Source organism: Oncorhynchus gorbuscha, linkage group LG03 (assembly GCF_021184085.1).
Source record: "Oncorhynchus gorbuscha isolate QuinsamMale2020 ecotype Even-year linkage group LG03, OgorEven_v1.0, whole genome shotgun sequence".
NCBI classification, from domain to species: Eukaryota; Metazoa; Chordata; class Actinopteri; order Salmoniformes; family Salmonidae; genus Oncorhynchus; species Oncorhynchus gorbuscha.
The window spans coordinates 23206788-23224836 of record NC_060175.1 but is presented as its reverse complement, the minus strand read 5'-3'; the positions used below and the strand labels follow the sequence as shown (position 1 = coordinate 23224836).

Here is an 18049-nt window from a genome sequence, read left to right as displayed (position 1 = left end):
TTGGAGGCCACGGAAGGAGTGTTGTATGGCATTGAAGCTCGATTGGAGGTTAGATAGCACAGTGTCCAATGACGGGCCGAAAGTGTATACAATGGTGTCGTCTGCGTAGAGGTGGCTCAGGGAATCACCCGCAACAAGAGCAACATCATTGATATATACAGAGAAAAGAGTCGGCCCGAGAATTGAACCCTGTGGCACCCCCATAGAGACTGCCAGAGGACCGGACAACATGCCCTCAGATTTGACACACTGAACTCTGTCTGCAAAGTAATTGGTGAACCAGGCAAGGCAGTCATCCGAAAAACCGAGGCTACTGAGTCTGCCGATAAGAATATGGTGATTGACAGAGTCGAAAGCCTTGGCAAGGTCGATGAAGACGGCTGCACAGTACTGTCTTTTATCGATGGCGGTTATGATGTCGTTTAGTACCTTGAGTGTGGCTGAGGTGCACCCGTGACCGGCTCGGAAACCAGATTGCATAGCGGAGAAGGTACGGTGGGATTCGAGATGGTCAGTGACCTGTTTGTTGACTTGGCTTTCGAAGACCTTAGATAGGCAGGGCAGGATGGATATAGGTCTGTAACAGTTTGGGTCCAGGGTGTCTCCCCTTTGAAGAGGGGGATGACTGCGGCAGCTTTCCAGTCCTTGGGGATCTCAGACGATATGAGAGGTTGAACAGGCTGGTAATAGGTGTTGCGACAATGGCGGCGGATAGTTTCAGAAATAGAGGGTCCAGATTGTCAAGCCCAGCTGATTTATACGGGTCCAGGTTTTGCAGCTCTTTCAGAACATCTGCTATCTGGATTTGGGTAAAGGAGAACCTGGAGAGGCTTGGGCGAGGAGCTGCGGGGGGGCCGGAGCTGTTGGCCGAGGTAGGAGTAGCCAGGCGGAAGGCATGGCCAGCCGTTGAGAAATGCTTGTTGAAGTTTTCGATAATCATGGATTTGTCGGTGGTGACCGTGTTCCTTAGCCTCAGTGCAGTGGGCAGCTGGGAGGAGGTGCTTTGTATTGATGACGGTAGTGTAAATGCCCTTGCATTGGCTATGACCTCGTGAACTTCTTGCTGCCATGTTGGCTCAACTCTGACCTTTGTCCTCTGACTTCCAGGTGCGTCTGGTCCAGAAAAAGGACACAGGCCACATCTACGCCATGAAGATCCTGCGCAAGGCCGACATGCTGGAGAAGGAACAGGTGTGTGTGTCTCCCCCTCTCAGTCTCATTTTGTCTCTCCCTCTGCCTCCCCCTTTTGTCTCTCCGTCTCTCCCTTTTGTCTCTCTCTGTCTTGCTCTCTCTCCGTCTTGCTCTCTGTCTCTCAATACAATTTGCTTTATTGGCATGACGTAACAATGTACATATTGCCAAACTTACTTTGGAGATTTACAATATTGTCAACGAGACGAGTCATAACAATAATCAAGGGTCAGAATAACCAGACATTGAACAATAACAATAAGCATAAAGGACATGTGCAGGTTGATTGGTCTGCTAGACACTGTTCCTCATCTTATGGCAGGCAGCAATGTAGTGCGCTGCCAACCCACAGCTCTCTGCGTCCACCCCCAACAGGATGGGTAGCCTTTCCTTTACAGGGAGCCATGTTCTGCTGTGGTGCCGTGGTTGCACAGCCTTTCCTCTACAGGGATCCCTGTTCTGCTGTGGTGCAGTGGTTGCACAGCCTTTCCTCTACAGGGAGCCAGCTTCTGCTGTGGTGCAGTGGTTGCACAGCCTTTCCTCTACAGCAGGGGTGTCAAAGTCAAATGGACGGAGGGCCAAATAAAAAATTTAGCTACAAGCCGAGGGCCGGACTGTTCGAATGTTCATTGAAAGATTTTTAAATGACGCATATAGTCTAGTGAACCTAATTGAACCTACTGAAAACCTAACAAATATATTCCAATATGATCAGATAAATAAAGCAATATTTTCTTATGGCTCTGTCAGTAATCTTTAATTTTCAACAGACACAAAAGACAAATTTCCTTTATATAAAAATCCCCATAACATGAACATTAAATGAAAGAAACCGGTATTCAAGGCACCATCAGTAGCCTATATTTTCTATTTTAGCAAAAGTGGGCTAAATTTACTTCAAAGAAAAAAACAATAATAGCAATTTTCTATCATCCACTCAACTGAAATATTTTAAAATATAATTGGATTGAAATACAATAAAATAAAGTGCAAAAATCTATTAATCAAAAACAACACTTTGTTTAAGGAGAAGTAACATGCAGTGAAAACAAATATTAAACTTTAACTTTTAAACTTGAACTGAGTAAAAACTCTAAATATGTGATTGCACAGTAATGTTCACTTGTTTGAGGTTGAGGGTGATACTTGGTGGTGTCCCATCTTTTCCACAAGTTCATCAATGTTCGGGGTAAGGCTCTGAGCTGAGGAAATCCTCAGAATTGAGTGGAGGTGTTCAGCAGTAAGTCGACTTCTGTGTGATGTTTTGTTCAAGTTCATCAAAGAAAACAGTTGTTCACACAGGTATGTGCTGCCAAACATAGACAACGTTTGAGCAGCCTGGATGCGCAGCTGGGGCATTGTGTCGGGGAGGAAACGGGCGAACTCCGCAGCACCCACTGCCGCATATTTTGCCCTCAGTGCATCATTGCATTGGAGGTCAATCAACTCCATTTGGAGGTTTGGTGGTGAGCTTTCCACGTCAACAGCAAATGGGTTACCGAGCAGTTCCAACCTGCTTTTTTGTGCTTCAAAGTCAGCAAATCGGCGTCGAAAGTCAGCGGCAAGCATACCTATTTTATCAGCCAACTGTGCGCTCGGGAACGCACTGGTAGAGAGCTTCTCTTTCATGGTCTGGCAGCTGGGAAAGTGGCTCAAATTTTCTTTCCGCATCTGCGTCTCCCACAGAGTCAGTTTGGTTTTAAATGCCTTCACTGTACTGTACATATTAGAGATGACACGATCCCGACCCTTCAGCTGCAAGTTCATTGCATTCAGATGACTCGTAATGTCACACAGAAAAGCCATTTCACACAGAAACATTTCGTCTCGGAGTTGTGTTGTGTCTTTCCCTTTGCTGTCCAAGAACAGACAAATCTCCTCACGAAGCTCGAAACATCTTTGAAGCACCTTTCCCTGGCTTAGCCATCGCACCTCTGTGTGATAAGGCAAATCACCATGCTCCGTTTCTAACTCCGTCAGAAATGCCTTGAACTGGCGGTGATTCAAACCTTTGGCTCTGATAAAGTTAACTGTGCGCGTGATGATGCTCATTACATGCTCCATTTTCAAGGCTTTACCGCACAACGCTTCCTGGTGTATGATACAATGATAAGCTGTCAGCTCACCTGTCACGTTTTCCTCTTGCATCTTTTCCCGTATCTTCGCCAACAGTCCGCTCCTGTGTCCACACATCGCAGGTGTTCCGTCGGTTGTCAAACCCACGAGTTTTTCCCAAGGCAGCTCCATCTCATTTACACATCTTGACACCTCTTCATACAAATCATGCCCCGTAGTTGTGCCATGCATAGGACGTAAAGCCAAAAACTCCTCTGTCACGCTTAGGCTGGAGTCCACTCCGCGGATGAAAATTGACAACTGGGCAATGTCAGAAATGTCGGTGCTCTCATCCACAGCCAAGGAATATGCAATGAAATCTTTTCCCTTTTTCACAAGCTGCTCTTTTAGATTGATGGACAACTGGTCTACTCTCTCGGCAATGGTGTTTCTGCTCAGACTCACATTTAAAAAGAGTTGCCTTTTTTCTGGGCAAACTTCGTCACAAACTTTAATCATGCAGTTTTTGATGAAATCCCCCTCCGTAAATGGCCGGGCTGATTTAGCGATCTCTTCTGCCAAAATAAAACTGGCCTTGACAGCAGCCTGGCCTTGTGATTTGGCTTTTTTGAACAGAGCCTGTCGAGATTTGAGGCCTCGTTTTAATTCCTCTGCCTTTTGTAGCCTTTGTTCCATGTCCATATTCTTGTTTTTGTCCGCGTGTTTCGTTTCATAATGTCGTCTCAGATTATACTCTTTCAGTACCGCCACACTTTCTCCACACAGAAGACACACAGGTTTTCCAGCTACCTCCGTGAACAAATACTCCGACTCCCACCTTGTTTGAAACCCCCGGTTCTCAGTGTCCACCTTCCGTTTTGCCATTTTTGATGGGTATCTGAAAGTTAATTTTACTGTGATGCTGACAACTGCTGTGCCAATAAATATTGAAATGAAGCAGCCTACTGCTCGGTGCGTCACCGTTGCATTGTGGGAAATGTAGTATTGGTGCGTGTAAAAGATCTGCGGGCTGCCGGCTTGCTGCGGTCTGCGGGCCGGTTCTAATAATAAATCAAGATCATCCCAGGGGCCGTAAAAAACCTTCTCGCGGGCCGGATGTGGCCCGCGGGCCTTGACTCTGACATATGTGCTCTACAGGGAGCCCGGTTTTCCTGTGTCTACCCTTCTCAATGGCAAGGCGGTGCTCACTGAGCCTGTACTTTGTCAAGGTTTTGATCAGTAACCATGGGTAAATAGTTAGCCACGGTGTACTGTTGATTTAGGGCCAGATAGCACTGCATTTTGCTTGGTGCTTGTGTTTCCCAATAAGCAGTGTAGTTTTATTTTGACTGTGTTGTAATTTGGTTTATTCTGATTGACTGGACGTTCTGGTCCCGAGGCTTCAGTGTGTTTGTAGAACAGGTTTGTAAACAGCCACAGGACCAGCTGGATGAGGGGGCTCTTTTCAATGCTCAGCTCTTGGCATTGCAGGGCTTGGTAATGATATGAGAGGGGTTCACTGTATTTTAGATTTTTCTAAAACTTATTTGCGCTCCTTTTAGTTGTTATTATTAGTGGGTGTTGGCCTAATTCTGGCCTGCATGCATTGTTTGTAGTTTTCCCCTGGACATGTAGGAGAATCTTACAGAACACCGCATGCAGGATTTTAATGGGGTGTTTGTCCCATTGGGGGAAATCTTGTTTTGCATGTGGACCCCACACCTCGCTGTCATAAATTGGTTCAATGACGCATTAAATTAGTTGTAGCCAAATATTAATAGGTATTTCAATTAGAATTTGCTTCTTTTTTTATTTTTTTACAAACTTTTTACCCCTTTCTCTCCCCAATTTCGTGGTATCCAATCGGTAGTTACAGTCTTGTCTCATCTTTGCAACTCTCGTACGGACTCGGGAGAGGCAAAGGTCGAGAGCCGTGCGTCCTCTGAAGCACGACCCCACTGAGCCGCACTGCTTCTTGCCACAATGCCCACTTAACCCGGAAAACAGCCACACCAATGTGTCGGAGGACACTGTACACCTGGCGACCGTGTCAGCTTGCACTGCGCCCGGCCCACCACAAGAGTCGCTAGTGTGCCGTGGGACAAGAACATCCTTGCTGGGCCAATTGTGCGCCGCCCCATGGGTCTCCTGGTTGCGGCTGGCTACTGGATTCAAACCCAGAATCGCACACTTAAACCTCTGCACCACTCGGGAGGCCTGAATTAGCTTTTTAATGGCGTAGAATGCCCTGCGTGCTTTCTCTCTCAATTCATTCACTGCCTCATTAAGGTGTCCAATTGAGCTTATTTTTAAACATAAGTCATTGCAGTGTGTGCAGTACTCTATATATTTTGTACCAATTGAGAACTAATTCCCTGAGATCTGGATCTTCTCTGGAAAATCATTATTTTTGTATTTTTGGGGTTTACTGCCAGGTCCCAGGTCTGGCAGTACTGCTCTCACAGGTCTAGGCTCTGCTGTAGGCCATGTGCTGTGGGTGACAGCAGGCACAGGTCATCTGCGACGAGCAAGCATTTAACCTCTGAATTGTGGAGACTAACACCAGAACACACGTGGATTTTCTAGAATAGTGGCCAATTCGTTGATGTAAATATTGGAGAGTGCAGGGCTCAGATTGCAACCCTGGCGAAGGCCCTTTCCCTGGTTAAAGAATTCTGTTGTTTTCTTGCCCATTTTAATACTGCATGTATTGACAGTATAAATTGATTTAATTATGTCATATATTTTACCCCCTACACAATTTTCAATACTTTTGTAGAACAGTCCTGTATGCCAAATAGAGTCAAATGCTTTTTGGAAGTCGATAAGGCAAGCGTATATTTTGGTGTTATTTTGGTAGACATGTTTATCTATCAGGGTGTCTAGGGTGTAAATATGATCGGTCATGCAATGTTTTGGTATAAATTCAATTTGGCTTTTACTCAAGACATTGTGCTTATTAAGGAAGTTTAGAACTCTTACATTTATAATACTGCAGAAAACCTTCCCCAGGTTGCTGTTCACACAAATGCCTCTAATTGTTAGGGTCAAATTTGTCTCCGTTCTTAAAGATTGGGGTTATGAGTCCTTAATTCCAGATGTCAGGGAAATAACTTACACTCAGTATCAAATGAAACAGTTTCAATATAGCCAATTGAAATGTTGCACTAGTTAATTTGAGCATCTTGTTTAAGATGCCATCAGGTCCTCATGCTTTTTTAAAAGTGAGGGCCTGAAGTTTCTTATTGAGCATCTGGTCAGTAATTCAACTTCTCATGAATTCCATTCAACTTCTCATGAATTTGGCATTGTTCTGCGTTTGTGTCAATTTGAACAGTGTTGTAGTGTTTTAAAATGGGTTGTCCATTTTGTATCTCTAATTCCTCTAGTTTCGATTCTTATTTAGGTTTTTCCAATTTTGCCAGAAGTTGATGTGTTTATGGACTCCTCGATTAGTGTCAGCTGTTTGCTGTTGTACTGTGCTTTTTTGGTTACGAGTGTACGTTTATAGAGTTTTAAAGTCTCACAGTAATTAAGGCATAATTCACAATTATTTCAGTCTCTGCTTTTGGTTGGATAGTGTTCTAAGTTTTTTCCTTATACTTTTACAATCTGCATCAAACAGTTGTCATCTGTGGTCTTTTTTTTCTTCTTTCTTTAAGAAAAATCCATTTCAGTTGTGCTTCTTTTGCAGTTTTCCTGAATATATCATTACATTTTTTTATATACTCTGAGTGGGTGTGGTATCCAGAAAGTTATCTAAGAGTGTTTGAATTTTTTGGTTACTGGTTGCTTTCTGGTATTCGTCTGGGCTGTGAATGTGTGGTTTTGAGGAACAAGGTAATTTGGCTGTGATCAGACAGAGGTGTTAGTGGCTTGACAGTGAATGAGCTGAGAGAGAAAGGGTCAATGTCTGTGATCATATAGTCTACTGTGCTCTGGCCAAGAGGTGAGCAGTAGGTGAATCTCCCCAAAGAGTCCCCCCGTAACCTACCGTTGACAAAGGACAGACCCAGGCTTCTACAGAGCTGCAACAGATCCCTTCCGTTGTTGTTGACGGTGTTGTCACTGTTGTTTCTATGGGGAGATGAAGACAGTTAGAGACACTATGGCCTGTAATAAAGCTGCCCCCCCTTGTGGTCGTTAGATCAGGTAGTGGTCCTGTGTGCACATTTGTATCCCCACAGATGAGCACATTTCCCTGAGCCTGGAAATGGCACGTCTGTTCCTCAAGGGTGGGGAATATCTCATGTTTCAGTTTTAACCGAATGTGATATTTACAAATTTTGAGGGGATCAATTCGATTTAGTAGTTTGGATTTGTACCAAATTATCAATCCTCCAGAGTCTCTGCCTCTATTGATAGAGCTGTGTTTCTGTGACGGCACAATTACCTTTCTGTAGCCTGTGGGGCAGTGAGTGACAATGTCAGCCTTACACCATGTCTCCTGCAGAATGATTACCTCTCTGTAGCCTGTGGGGCATGTCTCCTGCAGAATGATTACAATGTCAATGTCAGCCTTACACCATGTCTCCTGCAGAATGATTACCTCTCTGTAGCCTGTGGGGCAGTGAGTGACAATGTCAGCCTTACACCATGTCTCCTGCAGAATGATGATGTCAACATCTTTAAGATTTAACTCCAGTGCTAAACTCTTCAGTCCAAAGGTTGATGAGTTTAGGCCCTGAATTTTCCACATGCTAACTGATAGTGATTTAATGTTGCAAAAAGAAAGAATAGCGCAGTCAGAACTACAGTTACTACTAAGTTTTTCCTAGTGAGATAATGGATAACAGAAAACATCTAACTCTTTTTCTTCTTCCGATTCATTGAACAAGTAAACTTTTAGTTGTGTGTGTGTGTGTGTGTGTGTGTGTGTGTGTGTGTGTGTGTGTGTGTGTGTGTGTGTGTGTGTGTGTGTGTGTGTGTGTGTGTGTGTGTGTGTGTGTGTGTGTGTGTGTCAGATGGGAATATTGACGAATACGCTGATTCGGTGTGCGAGTTCATTAGAACGTGCGTTGAAGATGTCGTTCCCATAGCAACGATAAAAACATTCCCTAACCAGAAACCGTGGATTGATGGCAGCATTCGCGTGAAACTGAAAGCGCGAACCACTGCTTTTAATCAGGGCAAGGTGTCTGGCAACATGACTGAATACAAACAGTGCAGCTATTCCCTCCGTAAGGCTATTAAACAAGCTAAGCGTCAGTACAGAGACAAAGTGGAATCTCAATTCAATGGCTCAGACACAAGAGGCATGTGGCAGGGTCTACAGTCAATCACGGACTACAAGATGAAATCCAGCCCAGTCACGGACCAGGATGTCTTGCTCCCAGGCAGACTAAATAACTTTTTGCCCGCTTTGAGGACAATACAGTGCCACTGACACGGCCTGCAACGGAAACATGCGGTCTCTCCTTCACTGCAGCCGAGGTGAGTAAGACATTTAAACGTGTTAACCCTCGCAAGGCTGCAGGCCCAGATGGCATCCCCAGCCGCGCCCTCAGAGCATGCGCAGACCAGCTGGCCGGTGTGTTTACGTACATATTCAATCAATCCCTATACCAGTCTGCTGTTCCCACATGCTTCAAGAGGGCCACCATTGTTCCTGTTCCCAAGAAAGCTAAGGTAACTGAGCTAAACGACTACCGCCCCGTAGCACTCACTTCCGTCATCATGAAGTGCTTTGAGAGACTAGTCAAGGACCATATCACCTCCACCCTACCTGACACCCTAGACCCACTCCAATTTGCTTACCGCCCAAATAGGTCCACAGACGATGCAATCTCAACCACACTGCACACTGCCCTAACCCACCTGGACAAGAGGAATACCTATGTGAGAATGCTGTTCATCGACTACAGCTCGGCATTCAACACCATAGTACCCTCCAAGCTCGTCATCAAGCTCGAGACCCTGGGTCTCCACCCCGCCCTGTGCAACTGGGTACTGGACTTCCTGACGGGCCGCCCCCAGGTGGTGAGGGTAGGCAACAACATCTCCTCCCCGCTGATCCTCAACACGGGGGCCCCACAAGGGTGCGTTCTGAGCCCTCTCCTGTACTCCCTGTTCACCCACGACTGCGTGGCCACGCACGCCTCCAACTCAATCATCAAGTTTGCGGAAGACACAACAGTGGTAGGCTTGATTACCAACAACGACGAGACGGCCTACAGGGAGGAGGTGAGGGCCCTCGGAGTGTGGTGTCAGGAAAATAACCTCACACTCAACGTCAACAAAACTAAGGAGATGATTGTGGACTTCAGGAAACAGCAGAGGGAACACCCCCTATCCACATCGATGGAACAGTAGTGGAGAGGGTAGCTAGTTTTAAGTTCCTCGGCATACACATCACAGACAAACTGAATTGGTCCACTCACACTGACAGCGTCGTGAAGAAGGCGCAGCAGCGCCTATTCAACCTCAGGAGGCTGAAGAAATTCGGCTTGTCACCAAAAGCACTCACAAACTTCTACAGATGCACAATCGAGAGCATCCTGGCGGGCTGTATCACCGCCTGGTACGGCAACTGCTCCGCCCTCAACCGTAAGGCTCTCCAGAGGGTAGTGAGGACTGCACAACGCATCACCGGGGGCAAACTACCTGCCCTCCAGGACACCTACACCACCCGTTGTTACAGGAAGGCCATAAAGATCATCAAGGACATCAACCACCCGAACCACTGCCTGTTCACCCCGCTATCATCCAGAAGGCGAGGTCAGTACAGGTGCATCAAAGCTGGAACCGAGAGACTGAAAAACAGCTTCTATCTCAAGGCCATCAGACTGTTAAACAGCCACCACTAACACTGAGTGGCTGCTGCCAACACACTGTCATTGACACTGACCCAACTCCAGCCATTTTAATAATGGGAATTGATGGGAAATGATGTAAATATATCACTAGCCACTTTAAACAATGCTACCTTATATAATGTTACTTACCCTACATTATTCATCTCATATGCATATGTATATACTGTACTCTACATCATCGACTGCATCCTTATGTAACACATGTATCACTAGCCACTTTAACTATGCCACTTTGTTTACTTGTCTACACACTCATCTCATATGTATATACTGTACTCGATACCATCTACTGTATGCTGCTCTGTACCATCACTCATTCATATATCCTTATGTACATGTTCCTTATCCCCTTACACTGTGTATAAGACAGTAGTTTTGGAATTGTTAGTTAGATTACTTGTTGGTTATCACTGCATTGTCGGAACTAGAAGCACAAGCATTTCGCTACACTCGCATTAACATCTGCTAACCATGTGTATGTGACAAATAAAATTTGATTTGATTTGGGTGTGTGTGTGTGTGTGTGTGTGTGTGTGTGTGTGTGTGTGTGTGTGTGTGTGTGTGTGTGTGTGTTGCTACTGCCTGAGCATAGATATCGTTGTCTGGCTGGCTGGTTGCTACTGCCCGAGCAGAGATAGCGTTGTCTGGCTGGCTGGTTGCTACTGCCCGAGCAGAGAGAGCGTTGTCTGGCTGGCTGGTTGCTACTGCCCGAGCAGAGAGAGCGTTGTCTGGCTGGCTGGTTGCTACTGCCCGAGCAGAGATGGCGTTGTCTGGCTGGCTGGTTTCTACTGCCCGAGCAGAGAGGGCGTTGTCTGGCTGGCTGGTTGCTACTGCCCGAGCAGAGAGAGCGTTGTCTGGCTGGCTGGTTGCTACTGCCCGAGCAGAGAGAGCGTTGTCTGGCTGGCTGGTTGCTACTGCCCGAGCAGAGATAGCATTGTCTTGCTGGCTGGTTGCTACTGCCCGAGCAGAGAAAGCGTTGTCTGGCTGGCTGGTTGCTACTGCCCGAGCAGAGACAGCGTTGTCTGGCTGGCTGGTTGCGACTGCCCGAGCAGAGATAGCGTTGGCTGGTTGATACTGCCCGAGCCGAGATGGCGTTGTCTCGCTGGCTGGTTGCTACTGCCCGAGCAGAGATGGCGTTGTCTCGCTGGCTGGTTGCTACTGCCCGAGCAGAGATAGCGTTGTCTGGCTGGCTGGTTGCTACTGCCCGAGCAGAGATGGCGTTGTCTGGCTGGCTGGTTGCTACTGCCCGAGCAGAGATAGCGTTGTCTGGCTGGCTGGTTGCTACTGCCCGAGCAGAGATAGCGTTGTCTCGTTGGCTGGTTGCTACTGCCCGAGGAGAGATGGCGTTGTCTCGCTGGCTGGTTGCTACTGCCCGAGCAGAGATGGCGTTGTCTCGCTGGCTGGTTGCTACTGCCCGAGCAGAGATAGCGTTGTCTGGCTGGCTGGTTGCTACTGCCCGAGCAGAGATAGCGTTGTCTGGCTGGCTGGTTGCTACTGCCCGAGCAGAGATAGCGTTGTCTGGCTGGCTGGTTGCTACTGCCCGAGCAGAGATGGCGTTGTCTCGTTGGCTGGTTGCTACTGCCCGAGCAGAGATGGCGTTGTCTCGCTGGCTGGTTGCTACTGTCCGAGCAGAGATGGCGTTGTCTCGCTGGCTGGTTGCTACTGCCCGAGCAGAGATGGCGTTGTCTCGATGGCTGGTTGCTACTGCCCGAGCAGAGATAGCGTTGTCTGGCTGGCTGGTTGCTACTGCCCGAGCAGAGATAGCGTTGTCTGGCTGGCTGGTTGCTACTGCCCGAGGAGAGATAGCGTTGTCTCGCTGGCTGGTTGCGACTGCCCGAGCAGAGATAGCGTTGTCTCGTTGGCTGGTTGCTACTGCCCGAGGAGAGATAGCGTTGTCTGGCTGGCTGGTTGCTACTGCCCGAGGAGAGATAGCGTTGTCTCGCTGGCTGGTTGCTACTGCCCGAGGAGAGATAGCGTTGTCTCGCTGGCTGGTTGCTACTGCCTGAGCAGAGATGATGACTTGGAATGGAAAATAATAAAGCAATGAAATAAAATAAAAAAGGAAGTTATACACACAACTGAAATATTGTATTTATTGATGTCTGCTCAGTGTGGACCTGACAGAGACAATGGAAAATTGTCAATGTTTTGGCAGTTGAATGTTCAATATTTTTTCCTTTGGAATTTCCAAAAATCAAATCTGAAATAGTTTTAATGTCATTATTTCTTAATTAATTTAATGTTTAAAAATAATCGTAACCAAAACTTTTTTTTTTATTAATTGAACCGAAAACGAGCGACCTCAAAAAGCACTATTCACTCAGTGCTAATGAGTGTAGAGAGAATATGTCTGTTAATTCTGCATGATCTGTCTTGTATTTCTATGTTAGGTGGGCCATATCCGGGCTGAGAGGGACATCCTGGTGCAGGCAGACAGTCTGTGGGTGGTCAAGATGTTCTACAGCTTCCAGGACAAGATTAACCTCTACTTACTCATGGAGTTCCTACCTGGAGGTCAGTGGGGGCTGGTGGTAGGAGCTATAGGAGGATGGGCTCATTGTAATGGCTGGAATGTAGTATATGGAAGGTATCAAGCATATGAAACCACATGTTCGACTCTGTTCCATGCATTACATTCCAGCCATTACAATGAGCTCATTCTCCTATAGCTCCTTCCACCAGCCTCCACTGCTGGAGATGTGGGTGTTATGTTTGTCCATGTCCATGTTTGCAGTTGTGTTTGTGTGTGTGTGATGCTGATGGTCTGTGTTGCATCCCCTGCAGGTGACATGATGACATTGCTGATGAAGAAGGATACTCTGTCAGAGGAGGAGACTCAGTTCTATGTGGCTGAGACGGTACTGGCCATAGACTCTATACACCAGATGGGCTTCATACACAGAGACATCAAACCTGACAATGTACTGCTGGACTCTAAGGTACACATACACACTACCTGGTTGAAATTACATAATTACACACAGGTTTAATTATGGTTGAAATGACATCATTACACACAGGTTTAAATATGGTTGAAATGACATCATTACACACACACAGACATGAGAGTGACATCAGCATTATAATGTGGTGATCTGTCTGTCGACCCTGTCTAGATTAATAAATCCACACACAGTTTCACAGTCACCACAGGAAGTGTGATTTCAGAAACACTCTCTGGTGTTGTCGCACAGTATTACTGAAACATCCACAGGAAGTGTAATTTCAGAAACACTCTTTGGTGTTGTCGCACAGTATTACTGAAACATCCACAGGAAGTGTGATTTCAGAAACACTCTCTGGTGTTGTCGCACAGTATTACTGAAACATCCACAGGAAGTGTGATTTCAGAAACACTCTCTGGTGTTGTCGCACAGTATTACTGAAACATCCACAGGAAGTGTGATTTCAGAAACACTCTCTGGTGTTGTCGCACAGTATTACTGAAACATCCACAGGAAGTGGGATTTCAGAAACACTCTCTGGTGTTGTCACATAGTATTACTGAAACATCCACAGGAAGTGGGATTTCAGAAACACTCTTTGGTGTTGTCGCACAGTATTACTGAAACATCCACAGGAAGTAGTGTAGTACAGCTAACCGTGTGTGTTTTCCAGGGCCATGTGAAGCTGTCAGACTTTGGCCTGTGTACAGGGTTGAAGAAAGCCCATCGGACAGAGTTCTACAGGAACCTCAACCACAGCATCTCCAATGACTTCAGTGAGTACAACAACAAAGCCATACATGATTCATTTCAGTTGATAAAACTATACAACTTACAGTATACAATTCCTTCAGAAAGTATTCACACCCCTTGACTTTTCCCAGCCTGAATATAAAATTGATTCAATCTTCTTCTTTTTTTGTCGCTGGCCTAAACACACAATGCCACATGATTTTTGAATGACTACCTCATCTCTGTACCCACACATAAAATGATCTGTAGGTCCCTCAGTTGAGCAGTGCATTTCAGACACAGATTCAAATAAAGACCAGGGAGGTTTTCCAATGCCTCACAATAAAGGGCACCTATTGGTAGATGAGTAAAAAAAAAAAAAAGCAGACATTGAATATTTTTTGTTTGTTATTTATTTAACTAGGCAAGTCAGTTAAGAACAAATTCTCATTTACAAAGGTGGCCTACACTGGCCAAATTCGGGTGACGCTGGGCCAATTGGGCGCTGCCCTGTGGGACTCCCAATCACAGCTGGTTGTGATATACAGTGGGGCAAAAAAGTATTTAGTCAGCCACCAATTGTGCAAGTTGTCCCACTTAAAAAGATGAGAGAGGCCTGTAATTTTCATCATAGGTACACTTCAACTATGACAGACAAAATGAGAAATCAAATCCAGAAAATCACATTGTAGGATTTTTTATGAATTTATTTGCAAATTATGGTGGGAAATAAATATTTGGTCACCTACAAACAAGCAAGATTTCTGGTTCTCACAGACCTGTAAGAGGCAACTTTAAGAGGCTCCTCTGTCCTCCACTTGTTACCTTTATTAATGGCACCTGTTTGAACTTATCAGTATAAAGTCCACAACCTCAGTCACACTCCAAACTCCACTATGGCCAAGACCAAAGCAATTATAAGGAAATGGAAGACATACAAGACCACTGATAATCTCCCTTGATCTGGGGCTCCACGCAAGATCTCACCCCGTGGGGTCAAAATGATCACAAGAACGGTGAGCAAAAATCCCAGAACCACACGGGGGGACCTAGTGAATGACCTGCAGAGAGCCGGGACCAAAGTAACAAAGCCTACCATCACTAACACACTACGCCGCCAAGGACTCAAATCCTGCAGTGCCAGACGTGTCCCCCTGCTTAAGCCAGTACATGTCCAGGCCCGTCTGAAGTTTGCTAGAGAGCATTTGGATGATCCAGAAGAAGATTGGGAGAATGTCATATGGTCAGATGAAACCAAAATATAACTTTTTGGTTAAAAACTCAACTCGTCGTGTTTGGAGGACAAAGAATGCTGAGTTGCATCCAAAGAACACCATACCTACTGTGAAGCATGGGGGTGGAAACATCATGCTTTGGGGCTGTTTTTCTGCAAAGGGACCAGGACGACTGATCCGTGTAAAGGAAAGAATGAGTGGGGCCATGTATTGTGAGATTTTGAGTGAAAACCTCTCAGCAAGGGCATTGAAGATGAAATGTGGCTGGGTCTTTCAGCATGACAATGATCCCAAACACACCGCCCGGGCAACGAAGGAGTGGCTTCGTAAGAAGCATTTCAAGGTCCTGGAGTGGCCTAGCCAGTCTCCAGATCTCAACCCCATAGAAAATCTTTGGAGGGAGTTGAAAGTCCGTATTGCACAGCAACAGCCCCAAAACATCACTGCTCTAGAGGAGATCTGCATGGAGGAATGGGCCAAAATACCAGCAACAGTGTGTGAAAACCTTGTGAAGACGTTTGACCTCTGTCATTGCCAACAAAGGGTATATAACAAAGTATTAAGATACTTTTGTTATTGACCAAATACTTATTTTCCACCATAATTTGCAAATAAATTCATAAAAAATCCTACAATGTGATTTTTCTGGATTTTTTTTCTCGTTTGTCTGTCATAGTTGAAGGGTACCTATGATGAAAATTACAGGCCTCTCATCTTTTTAAGTGGTAGAACTTGCACAATTGGCGGCTGACTAAATACTTTTTTGCCCCACTGTAGTCTGGATTCGAACCAGGTTGTCTTAGACCACTGTGCCATTTGGGAGCCCTTTGTGCATGGTGAAGTTATTAATTACACTTTGGATGGTGTATCAGTACACCCAGTCACTACAAAGATACAGGCATCCTTCCTAACCCAGTTACCGGAGAGTAAGGAAACCACTCAGGGATTTCACCACGATGCCAATGGTGACTTTAAAACAGTTAAAAAGTTTAATGGCTGTGATAGGAGAAAACTGAGGATGGATCAGCAACATTGTATTTACTCCCCAATACTAACCTAAATTACAGAATGAAAAGAAGGAAGCCTGTGCAGAATACAAACATGCATCCTGTTTGCTAAAAGGCAATAAAGTAATACTGCAAAACATTTGGCAAAGTAATTCACTTTTTGTCCTGAGTACAAAGTGTTGTGTGTGGGGCAAATCCAACACACAATTACACTCTCCATATATTCAGGCATAGTGGTGGCTGCGTCGTATTATAGGTATACTTGTAAAGGACAGTGTAGTTTTTCAGGATAAAAGACATTAACTAAATGGAGCTAAGCACAGGCAAAATCCTAGGAAAACCTGTTTCAGGCTGCTTTCCTAACACAAGGCCAAATCTACACTGGAGTTACTTACCCAGGACAGTGAATGATCCTCAGCGGCTGAGTTACAGTTTTGAAAATGTTTACCTAACAATTCATTTTGAAAAGGATAATGGGGAAAATATTGTACAGGTGTGCAAAGCTCTTAGAGACTTACCCAGAAAGACTCACAGCTGTAATCGCCGCCAAAGGTGATTCTAACATGTATTGACTTAAGTGAATTATACATTTCTGTATTTCATTTTCAATAAATCTACAAACATTTCTAAAAACATTTTGTTCACATTTTCATTATGGGAAATTGTGTGTAAATGAGTGAGAAAAACAATCGTTTAAATAAATTTAAAATTCAGGTTGTGACACAGAATTCAGGCTGTGACGCATCAAAATGTGGAATAAGTCAAGGAGTATGAATCATTTCTGAAGGCACTTATTTGTCATGATTTGTTGTACATTTTCCACCGATGTGTTTAGTTGAGTTGTGCCTGTGACAAATAATGTTTTCCTTTACAGCATCTCAGTACATGAACTCCAAGAGGAAAGCAGAGACTTGGAAGAGGAACAGACGCCAGCTGGTGGGTGTCATGGAGCTCTGCCTACCTTCAATAACTACTCAGCTTCCCTTAAACCTCCTCATAAACACAACAGGGATGACTGTAGTATACGGTTTCACAATGACCTCTGTTTTTTAAACGTGTTGGTTGTGTTTATTTACTCATAGGAAAAAGTGTTCTCTCATGTGAAAGAGTAATAGCAGCTCCAAAGAAAATCCATTTTGTCACGCTAGAGAGCCTGTTGTTCGGTAGAGACTGTCTCTGGATGAAGTGAGGAATGGCAGCGTAGGAGCACAGACACAGTACAGTACACATCTGATGTGCAGGTGGTTGGAGTCCTGTCCCTGTAAGGAGATATACAGCACACTCACTGTTACGTCAGTTACATTTCCGCAGCAAGTGTATGGTAAGTCGCTCTGGATAAGAGCGTCTGCTAAATGACTTAAATGTAAATGTAATGTATCGTTAGAGAAACGTCTGAGGTCGATTTGGTAAATTCAGGACTTTTCTGGTAATGCAAATTTAACTTGTGAGCTACAGGTTGTTTTACTGTCTGGGCTATGGAGTTTGTTTTACTGTCTGGGCTATGGAGTTTGTTTTACTGTCTGGGCTATGGAGTTTGTTTTACTGTCTGGGCTATGGAGGTTGTTTTACTGTCTGGGCTATGGAGGTTGTTTTACTGTCTGGGCTATGGAGGTTGTTTTACTGTCTGGGCTATGGAGGTTGTTTTACTGTCTGGGCTATGGAGGTTGTTTTACTGTCTGGGCTATGGAGGTTGTTTTACTGTCTGGGCTATGGAGGTTGTTTTACTGTCTGGGCTATGGAGGTTGTTTTACTGTCTGGGCTATGGAGGTTGTTTTACTGTCTGGGCTATGGAGGTTGTTTTACTGTCTGGGCTATGGAGGTTGTTTTACTGTCTGGGCTATGGAGGTTGTTTTACTGTCTGGGCTATGGAGGTTGTTTTACTGTCTGGGCTATGGAGGTTGTTTTACTGTCTGGGCTATGGAGGTTGTTTTACTGTCTGGGCTATGGAGGTTGTTTTACTGTCTAGGCTATGGAGGTTGTTTTACTGTCTGGGCTATGGAGGTTGTTTTACTGTCTAGGCTATGGAGGTTGTTTTACTGTCTGGGCTATGGAGGTTGTTTTACTGTCTG

General features: G+C 45.2%; 1 protein-coding gene across 3 annotated transcripts in view; it reads left to right on the top strand.

Moving 5' to 3' along the window:
- Positions 1-18049, top strand: part of LOC124028752 (serine/threonine-protein kinase 38-like) — a 32799-nt gene that overhangs the window by 8959 nt on the left and 5791 nt on the right. For all 3 annotated transcript variants that reach the window (XM_046340735.1, XM_046340728.1, XM_046340741.1), the window contains 5 exons: positions 1108-1191; positions 12452-12575; positions 12846-13000; positions 13680-13782; positions 16855-16916. In XM_046340735.1, coding sequence (XP_046196691.1) covers positions 1108-1191; positions 12452-12575; positions 12846-13000; positions 13680-13782; positions 16855-16916 — 528 coding nt within the window. The remainder of the gene's footprint in view (positions 1-1107; positions 1192-12451; positions 12576-12845; positions 13001-13679; positions 13783-16854; positions 16917-18049) is intronic.